Source organism: Perissodus microlepis, chromosome 12 (assembly GCF_051167445.1).
Source record: "Perissodus microlepis isolate ML-2025 ecotype Zambia chromosome 12, ASM5116744v1, whole genome shotgun sequence".
NCBI lineage: Eukaryota > Metazoa > Chordata > Actinopteri > Cichliformes > Cichlidae > Perissodus > Perissodus microlepis.
In genome coordinates, this window is record NC_140472.1 from 14,474,647 (window position 1) to 14,489,318 (window position 14,672).

The window sequence follows — 14,672 nt, forward strand, 5'->3', positions numbered from 1 at the left end:
CAATAACAAAGAAGAGACACAATAGTAAGGGAGCTGGATGAGAGGACAGAGAGAAGAGGGTGTAGGTGGTGGAAGTGTATTGGAGTCAAGGACCCTCACAGACTGTCAAATGCTGCACACTTGCTGCATGTCAGGCCCGAGACACACATGCATGCATAAGAATCAGTCCAATATTTTGCTAGACATGTCTGTGTGTGCGTGTGTACAAGTGTTCCTTGGCGATAAATCTTAATTACACAATGGAGTGCAGGCCATGTGCCATCTCATCACACCATGTCAAATCTCATAAGCAACACAAAAGAATAGAAGAGGAAGAGCAAGAGCAAGAAAAACAGATGCAAGCAAATGTGTAGCTGGTATGTGAAGAAAGAAGGAAATTCAGACCTGCACAGGGGGGATCCAGGGGGAAGACAATCTTTGTATTGGATCCTCTTGGGTAGACCCACTCTGGTCATTACTTCTAAAACCAGAAACTCACCAGCAGCCAATTTTGTGTTGCTGCTGGTGATTTTGCAATCAGTTCAGTCAATATTAACAATTCTAAAAACAAAACATGTAACCGATCTATTTTGTGCCAAGGGTAGCTGGCGGATGAATACACAGGTTTAGAATGTGAGAAAGAATGGGGCTGGGGGTGTTGTTGTGGCCCGCTGAGTCATCGTGGCTGGGTGATCTGTAAAAAGCAGCCCCATCAGCCCCCCAGAGTAATGGTTAATCGTGGGAAGTCTGGTGTTAGGGTAAGTGTGGCTGTGTGCAGGCCCGGCCTGATTGTGGACAGTTGCGGTGGGTTTTGCCGTACCTTGGTGTGACAGGGCCAGTCAGGCGGATGGGGCGTGTGTTGTTGTGGGGAAAGCCCTGTACAAGCAGCTCTTTGCTCTGCTGGCTGGGAGAAAAGCTGGGGCAGCTCTCCCAGAGTAGAAAAAAAAAAAGCTCTGTTCTTTTGTTTTCATGGCCGTTCTGCTCCCTCTGCTCTGTGAGTTTGGGTATCTCATCTGCTTGGCTGAATGACATTCGGTCCTGTTCTGGACCTCTGGTGTCTCCACAAAACTTCCCGTAGTCTCTTCCTAGAAACTTTTACTTCCAAAGTTAAAATACAATTACAATAAAAGGGAAAGCAAAGACATTGATCTCTTTTGGCGTGGCATTAAAATGTATCTAGCTTGTAACGAATCAATGAAGGGACACTTAAGCTGACATGCCGATAATCATCTTGTAGTAGCAACGTGATAGAAAGCAGACACACACACACAGGAAAATACCACCAGAAAACAGCAGTGTTTTCCCTTATAGTGCTGAGGGGGATTTTCAAAGCAAATGTCAAAAAAGATTTAGTTATTTCGCCTTGTGACATTTCACGGTACCTGTTAGCCGTCTTACTTTTTATATATTGTGAAAATACAACATTATTATTTACAGGTCACTGTAACCTCTGCCAGAAATTGTTCAGTGCTATCACAACTCTGAGGTTGCTATGGGTCGGTATTTAATCATGCTTCAATGTGTGGAAGTATCTACTGTATATAGATGTGTGGCAGATTAGGAGGCAGAGCGGTTCATATGCTAATCACAAGGTCAGGGATTCGATCATCAGCTCCTCCTCAATGTACATGTGGAAATGCCCTTGGACAACATGATGAACCCAAAAAACTACCTTTGATACATCCATCAATGTGTGTATGTGTGTGTGTGTATGTGATCTTAATATTTTTTTTAAAAAAGCAATAATTATGCCTTGTAGTGTAAAGTGATTTGAGTGTTCGCTAAGACCAGAAAAAGCACTTTAATAATTTCTCTTCCTGTGCTGCACATGTGGTTCCACTGTGTGTCTGTCATGTCTTTAGCGAGGTAATTAACTCCAGTCAGACACTCTGTCACTCAGACACGGAGCACATGTGTCTCACAAAAGCCTCATTTCACAGGCTGCTTCAAATCAGACGTAGAAACATCTACCCACACTTTTTCAAACAAATGTGCACCCATACATGAAGCTGGAATATACTCACACTAAGCTGGCTACACATATGCACGTCTAAGGACTAGACCTCTGACATAGTTTACCGCTTCAGTGCATTTATCATCCCTTTTCGACATCCAAGCACTTCATCTCATCTGGTTTGAGATCTAGCCACTGAGTAACATAAAACATTTCTCTATCCGAGTGTCAGTGTTTGAATAATGGGTCAGGGACTACATCTGTCTTTGTGTGTGTGCTGCGTCTGCATATGTGTGTCATTCCACTGTGCTGTGATTTCCGTTCTTGAACAAGGTTGAGATGTTTTTTAAGTATTTTTAAGGCATTTGTTCCAAGGTCCTATTTTGTATGCTCTGTTTGCCATGCAACAAAGCAGGACTCTGAGCTCTTGATGGACTAATGTAAGGCTGTTTTTGCTGTGTGTCACTTCTCCATGTTCAATCCTTGGCTCCTTTATTTGACACTGACTTCTTTTGTCTTGTTTTTGTTGCAGGCACAGAAATCGTGGATAGAAAGAGCATTCAGCAAGAGAGAATGTGTTCATATCATAGTGAGCGCCAAAGACCCCCATAGGTGAGTACAGAAAAGGGATATTAGAAAGTGTTAACCAAAAATCTTTACATCTTTAATCTTTACAATCCTTTGCATCATTGTAGAATTTGTTGTTTTGCTGTTGACCTTTTAAAACATGGAGAGTAACTCTGACACTGCAGGCAAGAGCTTCGCATTAATGAACCAAAACACTGACATTATGCATTTTAAAACACAAATAGGGAATTTAAAGGTACAGTTGTTTTCTGCGGATAATAATAATAGTAATGATAATCATTATTATTATTATAAAGAATGTTATATTTATAGTCACAGTTCTGCCTAATCTCACTTTATGTATGTGACTAGAGACTAGCCACATGTATAGTACATCAAAGAAGAAGGGAACACGCTCAGACTCCAGTTATGAAAGATCATACCTATGTTTTATCTTCTGAAAAGGAGTCCCCTTCACCAAAGAAGTGAAAAAGCAAAGGAAAGAGACAACATGACCAGCATCTGAATAAAATATCATCCTCTCCCTACTCACCTCCAGCCTCATCTCCTGAACTGAAATCGGGGCTCTTACACACAAAAACGTGCATAGACATGCTTATTTGTTCCTGATATTGTTACAGTTACTCATTGTCAGCAGGTTAAACATGTGACCCTCCGGTCTCTGGACAGATGACAACAAGATAGCTAAACAACAGCAACAACAGCTATAAGCTAACATTATGTGAGCTAACATTAAACTCAAGTGTTCTAAAAAAAATCATACTTTGCCTTTGATAATCTGATTACATTATCACCTAGAATTAAAGTTTATTCTATTATTAAGTGTCGGAGTCCAAAAATGACAGATTTATTGTTTCCCTGGCTTGCGGCAACAAACAAATGCCAACAGCAGCTAACAGAACAGATGCTAACAGCAGCTAACAGAACAGATGCTAACAGCAGCTAACAGAACCGAGGCTAACAGCAGCAAAAACATCAATGCTTACTGACAAAAAAGTTTTAAAGCCTTGTTGAAATTCAACATTAACCACAGTAGATAGACATGTTACTTAGATAAACATCAGACTTACAGCCTACACTCACTGCAGATGAGCAGCAGCCAGAGTTGTTTGTCCTGTAGTGGACACCATAGACAGGATTACACACTTGAATTGATAGAGGTAAGAAACAGAACTCAGCTGACTGCCATCTGCAATATTCTGACATCTAGTGAGACTAGACAATGTAAAATTAAGGTCTAGACCAATTCATGAAGACAGTAACATATTCTACATTGATGTAAAAGAATATTTAGGAAGAGCTCCTTATCACTCTGGCATAGTCTATGTCAAAGTACATTTATGAGGGCTTTGTTTACATAATACAGCGCTATAACAGCACTGTAATGATAACAGCACTTTAGAACAATTTGACTCAGTGTGATAAATTCACAATTACCATCACATTCATTTTTCATTTTGTTTTACAATCTCACTGTCACCTTGAGATTATCAAAATCATTAGAAAACCTGATGTTATTTTTGCTGGAAGACAAACTCCCTCAATTCTCCTGCATGTACTATCAGGTGCCACACACACGTACACACACACACACACACACACACACACACACAGGAAATGCCACAGTTTGTTTGGTACGGAAATTTTGCATTACTAGAGGAAAACGAGTGAAAGCCAGAAGCAAGACGAAGGAAAAAAGATGTTCCTCAAGATCAAATCAGCTCATTCTTTTTAGTCAGAGACACTTGTGCTCATGCGTGAGGAAGAGGAAGGCAAAGTACCTTTGGTAAGACATGATGGAAACATGAAGTGATAATCGCAGTCTCCTGCCTCCGTTCCTCCCTGGGCTCCCTCTTCATCCTGTAAGATTTAAACACAGAATATAAAAGCGGCATTCAGCACTTGTGAATAAGAATGTACGCAAGCATCATAACTGGCATTTTGCTAACTCTTGTAGTTGCTGAGAGGGAAAAGGAAGTAAAAGCGACAGGTACAGAAAACAGAAAGGGATGGAGCTGAGAAAATTTAGCAAAAGCCCACAAATTCTTCCACTCATCTGCAACATAGCCACAGAGCCTAGCCTGATTCACACCTTCCCAGAAATATAACTAAATGCAACAGTTGGGTTTGCTTCCTTTAATTTTAATAAGCTGTGTAAACATGGTGCAGGCTATAGTTGTACTTGGCTTGCTTACAAGGCTAATACAATTGCACAGATTCTATCAGTGTAGACATGCACCTCTTTCTTGGTTTGATAGTTTTTGATGATCTGTGTGTAGACTTAATTACCACTAAAGCTTTTCCCGTGTTTCAGCAAGAGAACTGTTGTTCAGTATGGATCAGCTACAAGATCACCTCAGTTCCATCCATGGAGGCAGAGCAATGCAGGCTCAAACATAACGGCAAACAGCCACTTGCACAAAATTTAATATTTGCTCCTCTGTTATTCTATGCAGGACTATAAATCAAGCTTAATAAAGAGATGAAAGTTGGACGGCATGCTATCCCTTCAGCCATGCCCACCTTTTATTGCTAGATACATACTATGGCAGCTCTCACGCTCTTTTCTCCCCCCGCTCTCAGTCACACACAATCTGTCTCTTACTCTCCTTTTTCTTCTTCCTGCTCGGGGCTTGCACTTCTCAAGATTTCAATTATTCTCTGCAAAGGACTGTGTAATATACCGGTCTTATACTCACTCTTACTTTCTCCTCTTTTTCAGGTGCTGTTGTGGTCGTCTAATAGGTCAGCATGTGGGCTTGCCACCGGGCATCTCATCTAGTCAGAATGATAAGGCAGAGCGTTTGGCCAAGAATGACAGCCTGTCGGAGAAGTGGTCAATCAGCAAACACACGCAGCTCAGCCCCACTGATGCCTTCGGCACCATTGAGTTCCAGGGAGGAGGACACTCCAACAAAGCCATGGTGACTCTCTTTACACAGTGTTGCATTTTATTAGTCTTCTTCTTCAGCATGCTGCCCACACAAAGCTTGAGCTTTATGGTACTGGTCAACGTGATTGTTTTGAGCATTAGGGCACCTAAATAAAAGGAGTCACTATTCTGTTGTTATTTCATGCAGCACTGACCTCAGCCGTTGCAACTCATGTTTCCGTTAAGACTCGAGAACCTTTGGTGACACATATCTGAGTGCACCAGCGCAGGAAATCTACTTTGTGTAGCTTTAAGAGTGCATTTGTATGCTTTACTGAGCTATTTTAAAGGCTATAGTTAACCTCCTAAGACAAGAAAGAAGAGAGTAGAGGATTTAGATATCCTAAAATATACCTCCAAACAGTACAAAGGAACCTAACCTCTGATGAAAGTGCTCTCTTCTGGAAATAAGAAAATAAATGTAATACAGTAATGATGTTGAGCACATGCTTTTTTATGAAAAATGGCCACATAAATTGATTATAGAGATAGTAAAGACTGAGTAATTCAAGAAGAGGATTTCAAAAATATTCAGAAAGTGATGAAAGCTGAAAGTGCATAATGTGATCTAAAGATATTCTTCAAAGCTTCAGTAAATATGTTGTGTGACAGCACGCAGGTACAGAGGAGGAAACTGTTTGATTCCTAGATAACTGAAATACTTTTTTTCTGAATGGAAGATGTAACACAGCTGAAAATAGATGAATAGTTGCGGGTTGCTGAATAAAAAATGACATTGACAAGAGGACTCATCAGGGCTCATTGTATGCATTATGGAGAATGACAAATGTGTCCAATCAGAAGACCTGGAGATAACTGAGGAATCAATCAAATTACTGGAATTATTGTGGAAATATGTGTAATTATTGCTTTAAAAGACTTAAGTGTTATGAGTGTTAGCAGACTGCATTTTGCCTGATTAATTGATCCATCCCTAATGTGATCTGATGGTACGTTTTATTCACAAAGTCACAAACTATGATAACTACACTAAGAAAGTCATATCACACTTTACTGCAGCAATCTGGGAATTCAGATGATTAAACCCAAATTATGTCTGATTTTTTTTCCCAGTGTTAAATTATTCATCCAGACACATGTCAGGTTGGCTTTCTGAGGGTGCATTAGAGGGATAAACAGATGCTCCATAATGCATGTGGTTCTTCAATCATAGCAAACATCTGCTCAATACGTCTTCTAACTTGAGAAATGAAATTCATACGCATAGACACACATGAAACACCAATGCTTTTTATGTTATCACACACACAAGTCGTCACAGCGGTGAAATACTTCGTCCCCAAGACACCATATACCTGAATGTAATGCAGAAAGTCGTGGTAAAAACAAAGTACACCGTATGTCAATTCTAAGGTTTTACATATCCAGACAAAATAAAATTATCTCGACTGTAGCTGGTTTTAAAATGAGCGAAATACAACCTCTGATGAACTATAATGTATTTATTTAACAACTAAGCCAAAAACCGAAATTATACTGCCATGTTGTTTTTATACAGAAGAGGCTTTCTCCTGGAAAACTGTCGAAATAAGTCATACTTGTTTCATCTTCTTCTTATTACTTGTCATGAACTTTAATATTTAACATGCTAAGTGAAGCCTGTAGAGTCTGAGATGTAGCTGTTTCAGTATCTAGTATTGCACAATTATCTATATAAATATTGATTTATGCACAGCAATAAATCTGCCAGTTAACCTAGCTTAGCTTATTTGATGATTCTAAATTGGTCATAGGTGTGAATGTGAGTGCGAATGATTGTCTGTCGCTCTGTGTTAGCCCTGCAACAGACTGGTGACTGGTTCAGGGTTTAACCTGCCCCCTGCCCTATGGTGGCTCGGATAGGCTCCAACCCCATGTAATCCTGAATGAGATAAGCGGAAGAGGATGAATAGATGGATAGAAATAATAACACAGTGCAATATGTCATGTTTTACTTTTCATCTGAGGTTGTATTTTACCTCATTTTACCTCATTCGCCTCTGTCAGTGCGCCCCAGGGTGGCTGTGGCTACAATGTAGCTTGCCATCACCAGTGTGTGAATGTATGTGTGAATGGGTGGATGACTGGATGTGTAAAGCGCTATACAAATACAGGCCATTTACCATTTTAAGACACATAACCTTTTTTTTCTTTTTACCACATTTGTATGTATTGCTTTATTTCACTGACACGCTTCATGCTGTTTGCAGTACGTACGAGTGTCTTATGACACTAAGCCTGACCTGCTGCTCCACCTGATGACCAAGGAGTGGCAGCTGGAACTGCCCAAGCTGCTCATCTCAGTCCACGGGGGCCTGCAGAACTTTGAATTGCAGCCCAAACTCAAGCAGGTCTTTGGCAAAGGGCTCATCAAGGCTGCCATGACAACAGGGGCCTGGATATTCACTGGAGGAGTCAACACGGGTAAACCACGGGTTTTGATTTATGAAGACAAACTTAAAAACTTTCATGTTTGCAAAACAGAGAGATTGCATACAGCCTTGCACAGCCGTCTTCCTTTTTATAAAAATTAAGTGGGCACTTCTATTTGGGGTATGATGAGTGTGTTCAAGTCTTTATCGTAAGTTATCAGCTATTAAATAACCATTTGTCAAGTGTGTCTAGGCTCTAAAGCTGTTCAGCCACTGGATCACTGTAAAATGGCTGTGAGCACACAGTGAAAGTATGTCAAGTAGTCTAGACTGCTTTTTAATGACTTAAACCTGATGACAGGGTGGCTCGTTCAGATTAAGAGTTATTATTCCAGTATTAGTTGCATGAGAGAAGGCCTGAAATTTAGGACGATCAAAATCTTAAACTTGTCAAGCATTCTTACTTTTTGAACAAAGTAATAAAACGTTCTAGCTTAGTAATAGTCCATATGGACCCAAGAGAATAGAAACAAAATATAGAGTGCTAACTAATTAATACAGAAATTTTTGCTGTTACAGTGTAGAGGAATCAGTTACAGTGTAGAGAAATCACAGAGATGTCTGCTTTAAGGAAGCAGTCTTCTAAGGCTAAGGAAGTCTCCTAGTCTTGGTGCTGAGTTTTTTTTTGTTTGTTTTTTGTTTTGGATGATTTTGGCTCAGAGCAGAGTAAGTGAGGAGCTCAGAGGACTGGATGTTGAATGCTGAGGTTGGAAGGGTGAAACTGTGAAAAAGTCCAAGTTTCAAAGCTTGAAGAAATAAGACTGTGCAACAGTGTAAGCGGTGAAACAAGATTGGTTGGATGGATACAGGAAGCCAGAGTGTTAGCTGGCAGACTGGAAGCACATGAATTATTCATAAATATGCTGTTGCCATGTATATAGAAAGAGGCCTCAGCGAGTAAACTGGAGCTCCACTAACGCTCTGAACAAGCGCACATTACACATTCATATAGTACTTTTGTCTATGGGGGGAAATGTGTCTTATCTTATCAGCTTCACTTTGCCTTCAGTAAGGAAGTTAACTGTTATTTTTACCTTGTATTGTTTCCAGGGCACAAAAAGAGATGCTATTTAAGTATCTTAGATTGTATTTAGCGCACTTAAAATAAGATAAAAAGGCAGCAGAATAATGTTTAAATAGGAGAGATCAGGACAGACAAAAAGAAATACACGCTGGATGACGTAGAGTGCGCGCACTTGAATACAGAAAGGAGTAGAAAGTAAGATTTAGTGACAGAATGGGTGCAGGAGGAGAAAAGAGGAAGAGAGGCCTGAATAATGGATAGCTGGATTGGAGGGACAGTGTGTGGAGGTGGAGAAAAGAATGAATGTCAGCTGGAGAGATGAGATAAGATGGCCCCCAGGTCTGACTGCTGCTCCCCTGAGGACAACTACTACAAGCCGAGAGCTACAACCTGGCTGTGTTTAAGTGTGTATGTGTGCGTTTGTGTTTGTGTGTGTTAACACTGGCTCCACACAGTTGTCTTGTGTGCTTAACAGATTCTTTTTATCTATCTCAGCAGTGTACGTAATTATCTGACTGGCTGTGTATTGATTGTGACAAAACATCTTTCTCTCTGTCTGTCTCTTAAAAGCCCTGAATATTCATGCACACATGCCTATGTCCACACACAGGTGTGATTCGCCACGTGGGTGATGCACTGAAAGACCACGCCTCCAAGTCAAGGGGAAAGATATGCACCATTGGTATTGCTCCATGGGGCATCGTAGAAAATCAAGAGGACCTTGTTGGCAAAGATGTAAGTCTGTGAAGATAGATAGATAGACAGACAGACAGACAGACAGATAGACAGATAGACAGACAGACAGACAGACAGATAGGTCTTTAGGGTAGATAGAGTAGATAGGGCTGAGGCTATAAAGTGCTATTGACAGCTTATTCACTGAGATGCTGAGTAAGCCAATAAACACTCCTTCACAGTGAGCTGGACAGCTGGGGAAACCAAATGAGACCCATGCTGACTCAGTGAAATCTCTGGGAATCAGTGTTACGCTACTGTTAAAATTTCATCATCAAAATGTCCCGCTCTCTGTCCCTCTGAATAAGTCAGGCAGAACCAATTAATGTTGGTGACTGAAATGAGCTGATTAAGTGCCGAGGTTCTTTCTTCATGCGTGATTGGTTTTAGCTGTCTATATACGACCAGATGAGTTTACCTCAAAGTGTCAGACAGTGTTGTGGTATTATATATATCTGAGAAACTTTGGAGAAACTGAAAGTTTAATTTCAGCAGCAGTACAATGAAAGTTATGTTAATAATTATTGGATACATGGCAACTCCAAATCCAAAAAATGATTAGAGCTGATGGTCCCTGTCACAGCTGTCACAGGGCAAAAGGGGAGGTATACTAATGAGGGGTCACCGTCCACACAACCATAAATGTGTCTTTGGGACAACCCCCCCCGCTGACTAGGACCTTCTTGCTTTAGGCAACAGTTACAACCACTGCACTGTCACCACCAGTATACCAGAGTGATGCTAATTTTTGTAATTACTAAATAAATTATCTACCATTGACTTGACAATATGCTCAGCATCCAGGTGCTTGAGTAATCTATTACTCTTGAAAGACTCACATGAGACAGGTTTTTTACCTGTCTCTGTTCATCCTACTCGTGATTTCACTGCGAGCATTTTCTCTGTGATAGTCTCCCTCTGCTGTAACACTTCTTTCAGTTGCTCCCTCATTCGCAAGGGGTCACAACAGCAGATGGTTCCACATAGTTGATTTGGTAGTTTTTCATGTCAGATGCTCTTCCTGACCCAACCTTCCTAGTGATGTCTGTCTTAAACTGGGGATCTTTTTTGCATCTGCACCATGGAGCCATTATAGTATCACACTGCTTGAGAAATGCTAATGTCTTTAAAAATCTATGGCCCAGCTTGTAGCATAGGATATCCATCAAGTCTCAAATCACAACCCAAGCTCACCCCACATGAAATGCTTACGGTTATTTTACTCATATTTCTTAAAGCTTTGGGCAGCAATGCTCTCTTGAGGCATACATTCAACTTTAGATGCAAAAGCAAAAGTAGTGAAAACCTCTTGAGAACAGGAGCAGGCCGTAATTTTATATTTGTATTCTAAGAAAGGTGCAGTGTTTGCATAGTTGTTAAATATTGACTTCTTTTGGCCAGGTGGTGCGTCCATACCAGACCATGTCCAACCCGATGAGCAAGTTGACGGTTCTTAACAGTCTCCACTCCCACTTCATCCTGGCGGACAACGGCACCACAGGAAAGTATGGTGCTGAGGTCAAATTGCGACGTCAGCTAGAGAAACATATCTCCCTGCAGAAGATCAACACACGTGAGTGAAATTTATCGCATCTTTCAGTCTGAGCCAAGCTGACCTATTTACCCGACATTAGTGTTGGTGTTTTTAAATATTGCGGCGAGTGATAACGGCATCATGAAACTGTAATCCCCGCTTTATCAGCGACACCTCTGTGGGTTACTTGGGTTCACTCTAGTTTGTAGACTAAAATTATCGTTACCTGCTTTATAGTGAGCACATGCTGTCAGAAGGTGTATTTTTAGCCAGGTAGATATAACTTCGTAAGCCTTTTAAAGTGTCCTTCCCTTCAGGTTATTTTTTTTCTTTCAAAGCTTCTTGACAGCTCCGATTAACTCTTTCCTCAAATAAATCTGCTTGATAATCTGTGGGGTTTTTTTTTCTTTTGCTCTTTGGTGCCTACAGCTATCAAGCCAGCTGGCAAACACAGGCACAGTGGCAAGCACAGAACTACAACATATGTAGACATACAGTATACATGACTGTAAATACATGTACATACAGTAATGTATCCTTACACTACCACTGGGGGAAGGAAAAAGCTTGATCACACTGTTTTTGGTTGTTTACTTACCTTTCTTTGTACTGAATAGTGCATGATACACATGTTAAGCTGCTGGCTTTGCTGTACAGACAACAGTTTCTTTTTATAATTTTTTTCACATAAATCAAATTGCATTAGCACAAAAATCCTAATTTCACTGTATTCTTTATTTTTGTGAAGCTCGAATTAGTTGCACCAAAAGCGTCCTGTGCTCACAAAGGGTAGCAAGTACAAATACTTGTTCATGTGCCCAAAAACACAAGCTTTAATTTTTTTTTCAGTGTATTTTTGAGTCGGCATATTTGCCTTTGTGCAGCGTGTTCATCCGGCACTGAGTCCTTGTCGCATTGCATTTCTCTGTTTTCAATTTTCACATTATACCTTAGCTAGAAACTGAATGGATTTACATGAATACAAAACGCATTTCTCTGTCTTTTTCTATCTCACCCTCCTCTTCTCGCGCTCTGTCATACACAGACACAAGCAAAGCAAAATCACACATAAACCTCTGTGATATCCTTTAAATATATTTCTCAATAGCCTAATGCAGTATTGTTTTGATTGAGCCAGGAGCAAACCTAAGTCAGATAAATGTTGTTTGCAACCGGGATTTATTTGCTATTACCTTCTTTTGCTGTCAGGGTAAAACCATTTTGAAATTATTTCCTCGGGGTTCGGTTGACATGAATGCACGCACTTTTACACTAGTGCTTTTTGTAAAACTCAGGAAGTGGGTGCGTTGCCACAGAGTCGAGTGCCGTGATTCAGATCTTCTCTTTGTCAGCACCAGTTTTATCCGCTGTCAGATGCCTCATTGATGTTTGCTGATAGCGAGCTTGCAAGGAGATGTTAAATGTCATTTTCATTCTTAGAAGAAGTGTTAACACTACCACATCCCTCCTAATCCTCTAACTTCAAGGTTATTAGAAATATTCCTGGTGTTAAAGGGACAAAGCGGTGTACGTTCATCATCCAGCCATGTGACCTATGGACTTCCCTTTGTCATCCTATGCCTGGATTAATACAAAAGGGGCTGGGAAGGCAAAGGGACGGCCAGTTGTCATGCAAGCATCTAATGTACCACCGCTGATTTAAATCCTTTCTGCAGCTGTTAGCTGTATTTCCAAGATGAGTACTAATGTTTATTAGTTATTACCAGTTGTTAGTTATAGGTAACCAGTGACCTGCTGACTACCCACAGAGCCATAACCCACAGACTATCGCTGAAAATAATCCGTACTGCCTGAGGTTGCACTGATAGCCACCTTCAGCTTTAGCTGAAGTTAAACCTGCCACTCATCCTGGCAACTTGCCTGTTGAGGTGAAGTCCTCTATCAAAGGGAATCCACCGCCTTAATCAAAATCACATGAAAACCTATACTTCTATAGTGACTTGGTACTTTTATCTTTGACTGTCAAAGTGAGCTCTTATTAAGTCTTATGCATACACACACAGAGACACACATATGCATATATACATATACAAGATAATAACTGTATAGTGCTGTGAATAGTATTTACCCCCTTCTTCATTTCTTAGTTCTTTGCAGTAAATTATTTCATTTATTGTGGGGAAAAAAGCTATCCAAACCAATCTGACCCAATTTGAAAAAGTAATTGTCCCTGGGCAAAAATGGCATCCCTGAGAGAGTTGCAAGGAGAAAACCCAAAATTCCTCACAGTGATGTGAAAGGCTCATTGCCAGTTATCACAAACACTTGATTGCAGTTCTTCCTGCCGATGGTGGCACAACCAGTTAGCAGGTTTAGCCAGGTACATTTGGATTGCTTTCTCACTTAATAGATGAAATCATCTTTTAAAAACTGAATTTTGAATTTACTCTAATATTAATAGTATGTCTATTTTTTTTGCTGATCTGAAACATTTAAATGTGCCAAATATGTGAAAAACAAAGAAAGGAGGCAAATAGTTTTTCATGGCACGGAAGCTTTTCAATGTCCAGTTTGGGAAATTCAGGAAGTCCAAGCAATTACCCTTCTGGTAATAGCAAGTTGTTTAATGTTTCAGAATTGCTAAAAAAACAAAACAAAAAAAACAATGATTGAAAAAAGAAATTAAGGAAAGTGAAAAATGAATACTGAATATATTCAATCCTCTTAACATGAGAAAGTCCAGAAACAAATCCACTCAGTTATAGAGTGAAGAGTTATATTATACTGAATCGTGTTGTTACCTCTTTATTCACCAGTGTCAGGCTTGCGGACAAAGGCCATTTCTTGACTTGATCACCTGTCCATAGTCACTGGATGACTGCATCAATTTTCCTCACAGCAGGTACCCCTGTGGGATCCACGTGTGCCCTGAGGTGTTGTCAAAGAAAGAAAGATAAAAAAAAAAAGTGAAGGGGAGAAAACAGCAGTTAAGTTTAAATGGCCATGCTTGTGGGTTTTAGACCACGTGTAACCACCAGATCTCTCTTTTTCCCCCACATAGTCCCAAACATTGCACACAACACAAGATGAAAGAAGTGTGGTGGATAGATATGCGTAATCTTCCCCTGTGGTATTTTTGTGATGTCTGGGCAATCCTGTAGCTAATCCTACTGCGCCTGTGTGTGAATATCCATGAAACAGCTATAACCATGTGACTGCCAGAAATGCTGTAGCAATCAAATTGGCTCCACAATATTCTAACATTTTGTTTAAATTATGGGAATCAGTGCTTTACAACAAATCTATGGGTGTTTTTGTCTGGTTACCCTCTTACAAAAAGGTTATAATCTAAAACAGGTCAATTCCTGTTGCCGTAAGAGCACATTTGAGTCAAAAACTGCAGGACCAGTAACACATGTCAAAAATCGTTGTGCAGGTGCTCCTCCTCTTAACAACCACTTTTGGTAACACAACTAGTGTTTTTCCTTTGCTTAATTTATCCTCCATTTTTTGCTGAATATTTGATGTTGTAA

The 14,672-nt window shown here is 40.2% G+C and overlaps 1 protein-coding gene across 18 annotated transcripts in view; it reads left to right on the plus strand.

Annotated features, from left to right (window-relative positions):
* trpm3 (transient receptor potential cation channel, subfamily M, member 3) overlaps positions 1-14,672 on the plus strand; it is a 144,181-nt gene that overhangs the window by 72,107 nt on the left and 57,402 nt on the right. For all 18 annotated transcript variants that reach the window (XM_084947337.1, XM_084947335.1, XM_084947334.1 and 15 more), the window contains exons 2-6: positions 2,466-2,545; positions 5,244-5,445; positions 7,664-7,877; positions 9,520-9,644; positions 11,046-11,217. In XM_084947337.1, coding sequence (XP_084803463.1) covers positions 2,466-2,545; positions 5,244-5,445; positions 7,664-7,877; positions 9,520-9,644; positions 11,046-11,217 — 793 coding nt within the window. The remainder of the gene's footprint in view (positions 1-2,465; positions 2,546-5,243; positions 5,446-7,663; positions 7,878-9,519; positions 9,645-11,045; positions 11,218-14,672) is intronic.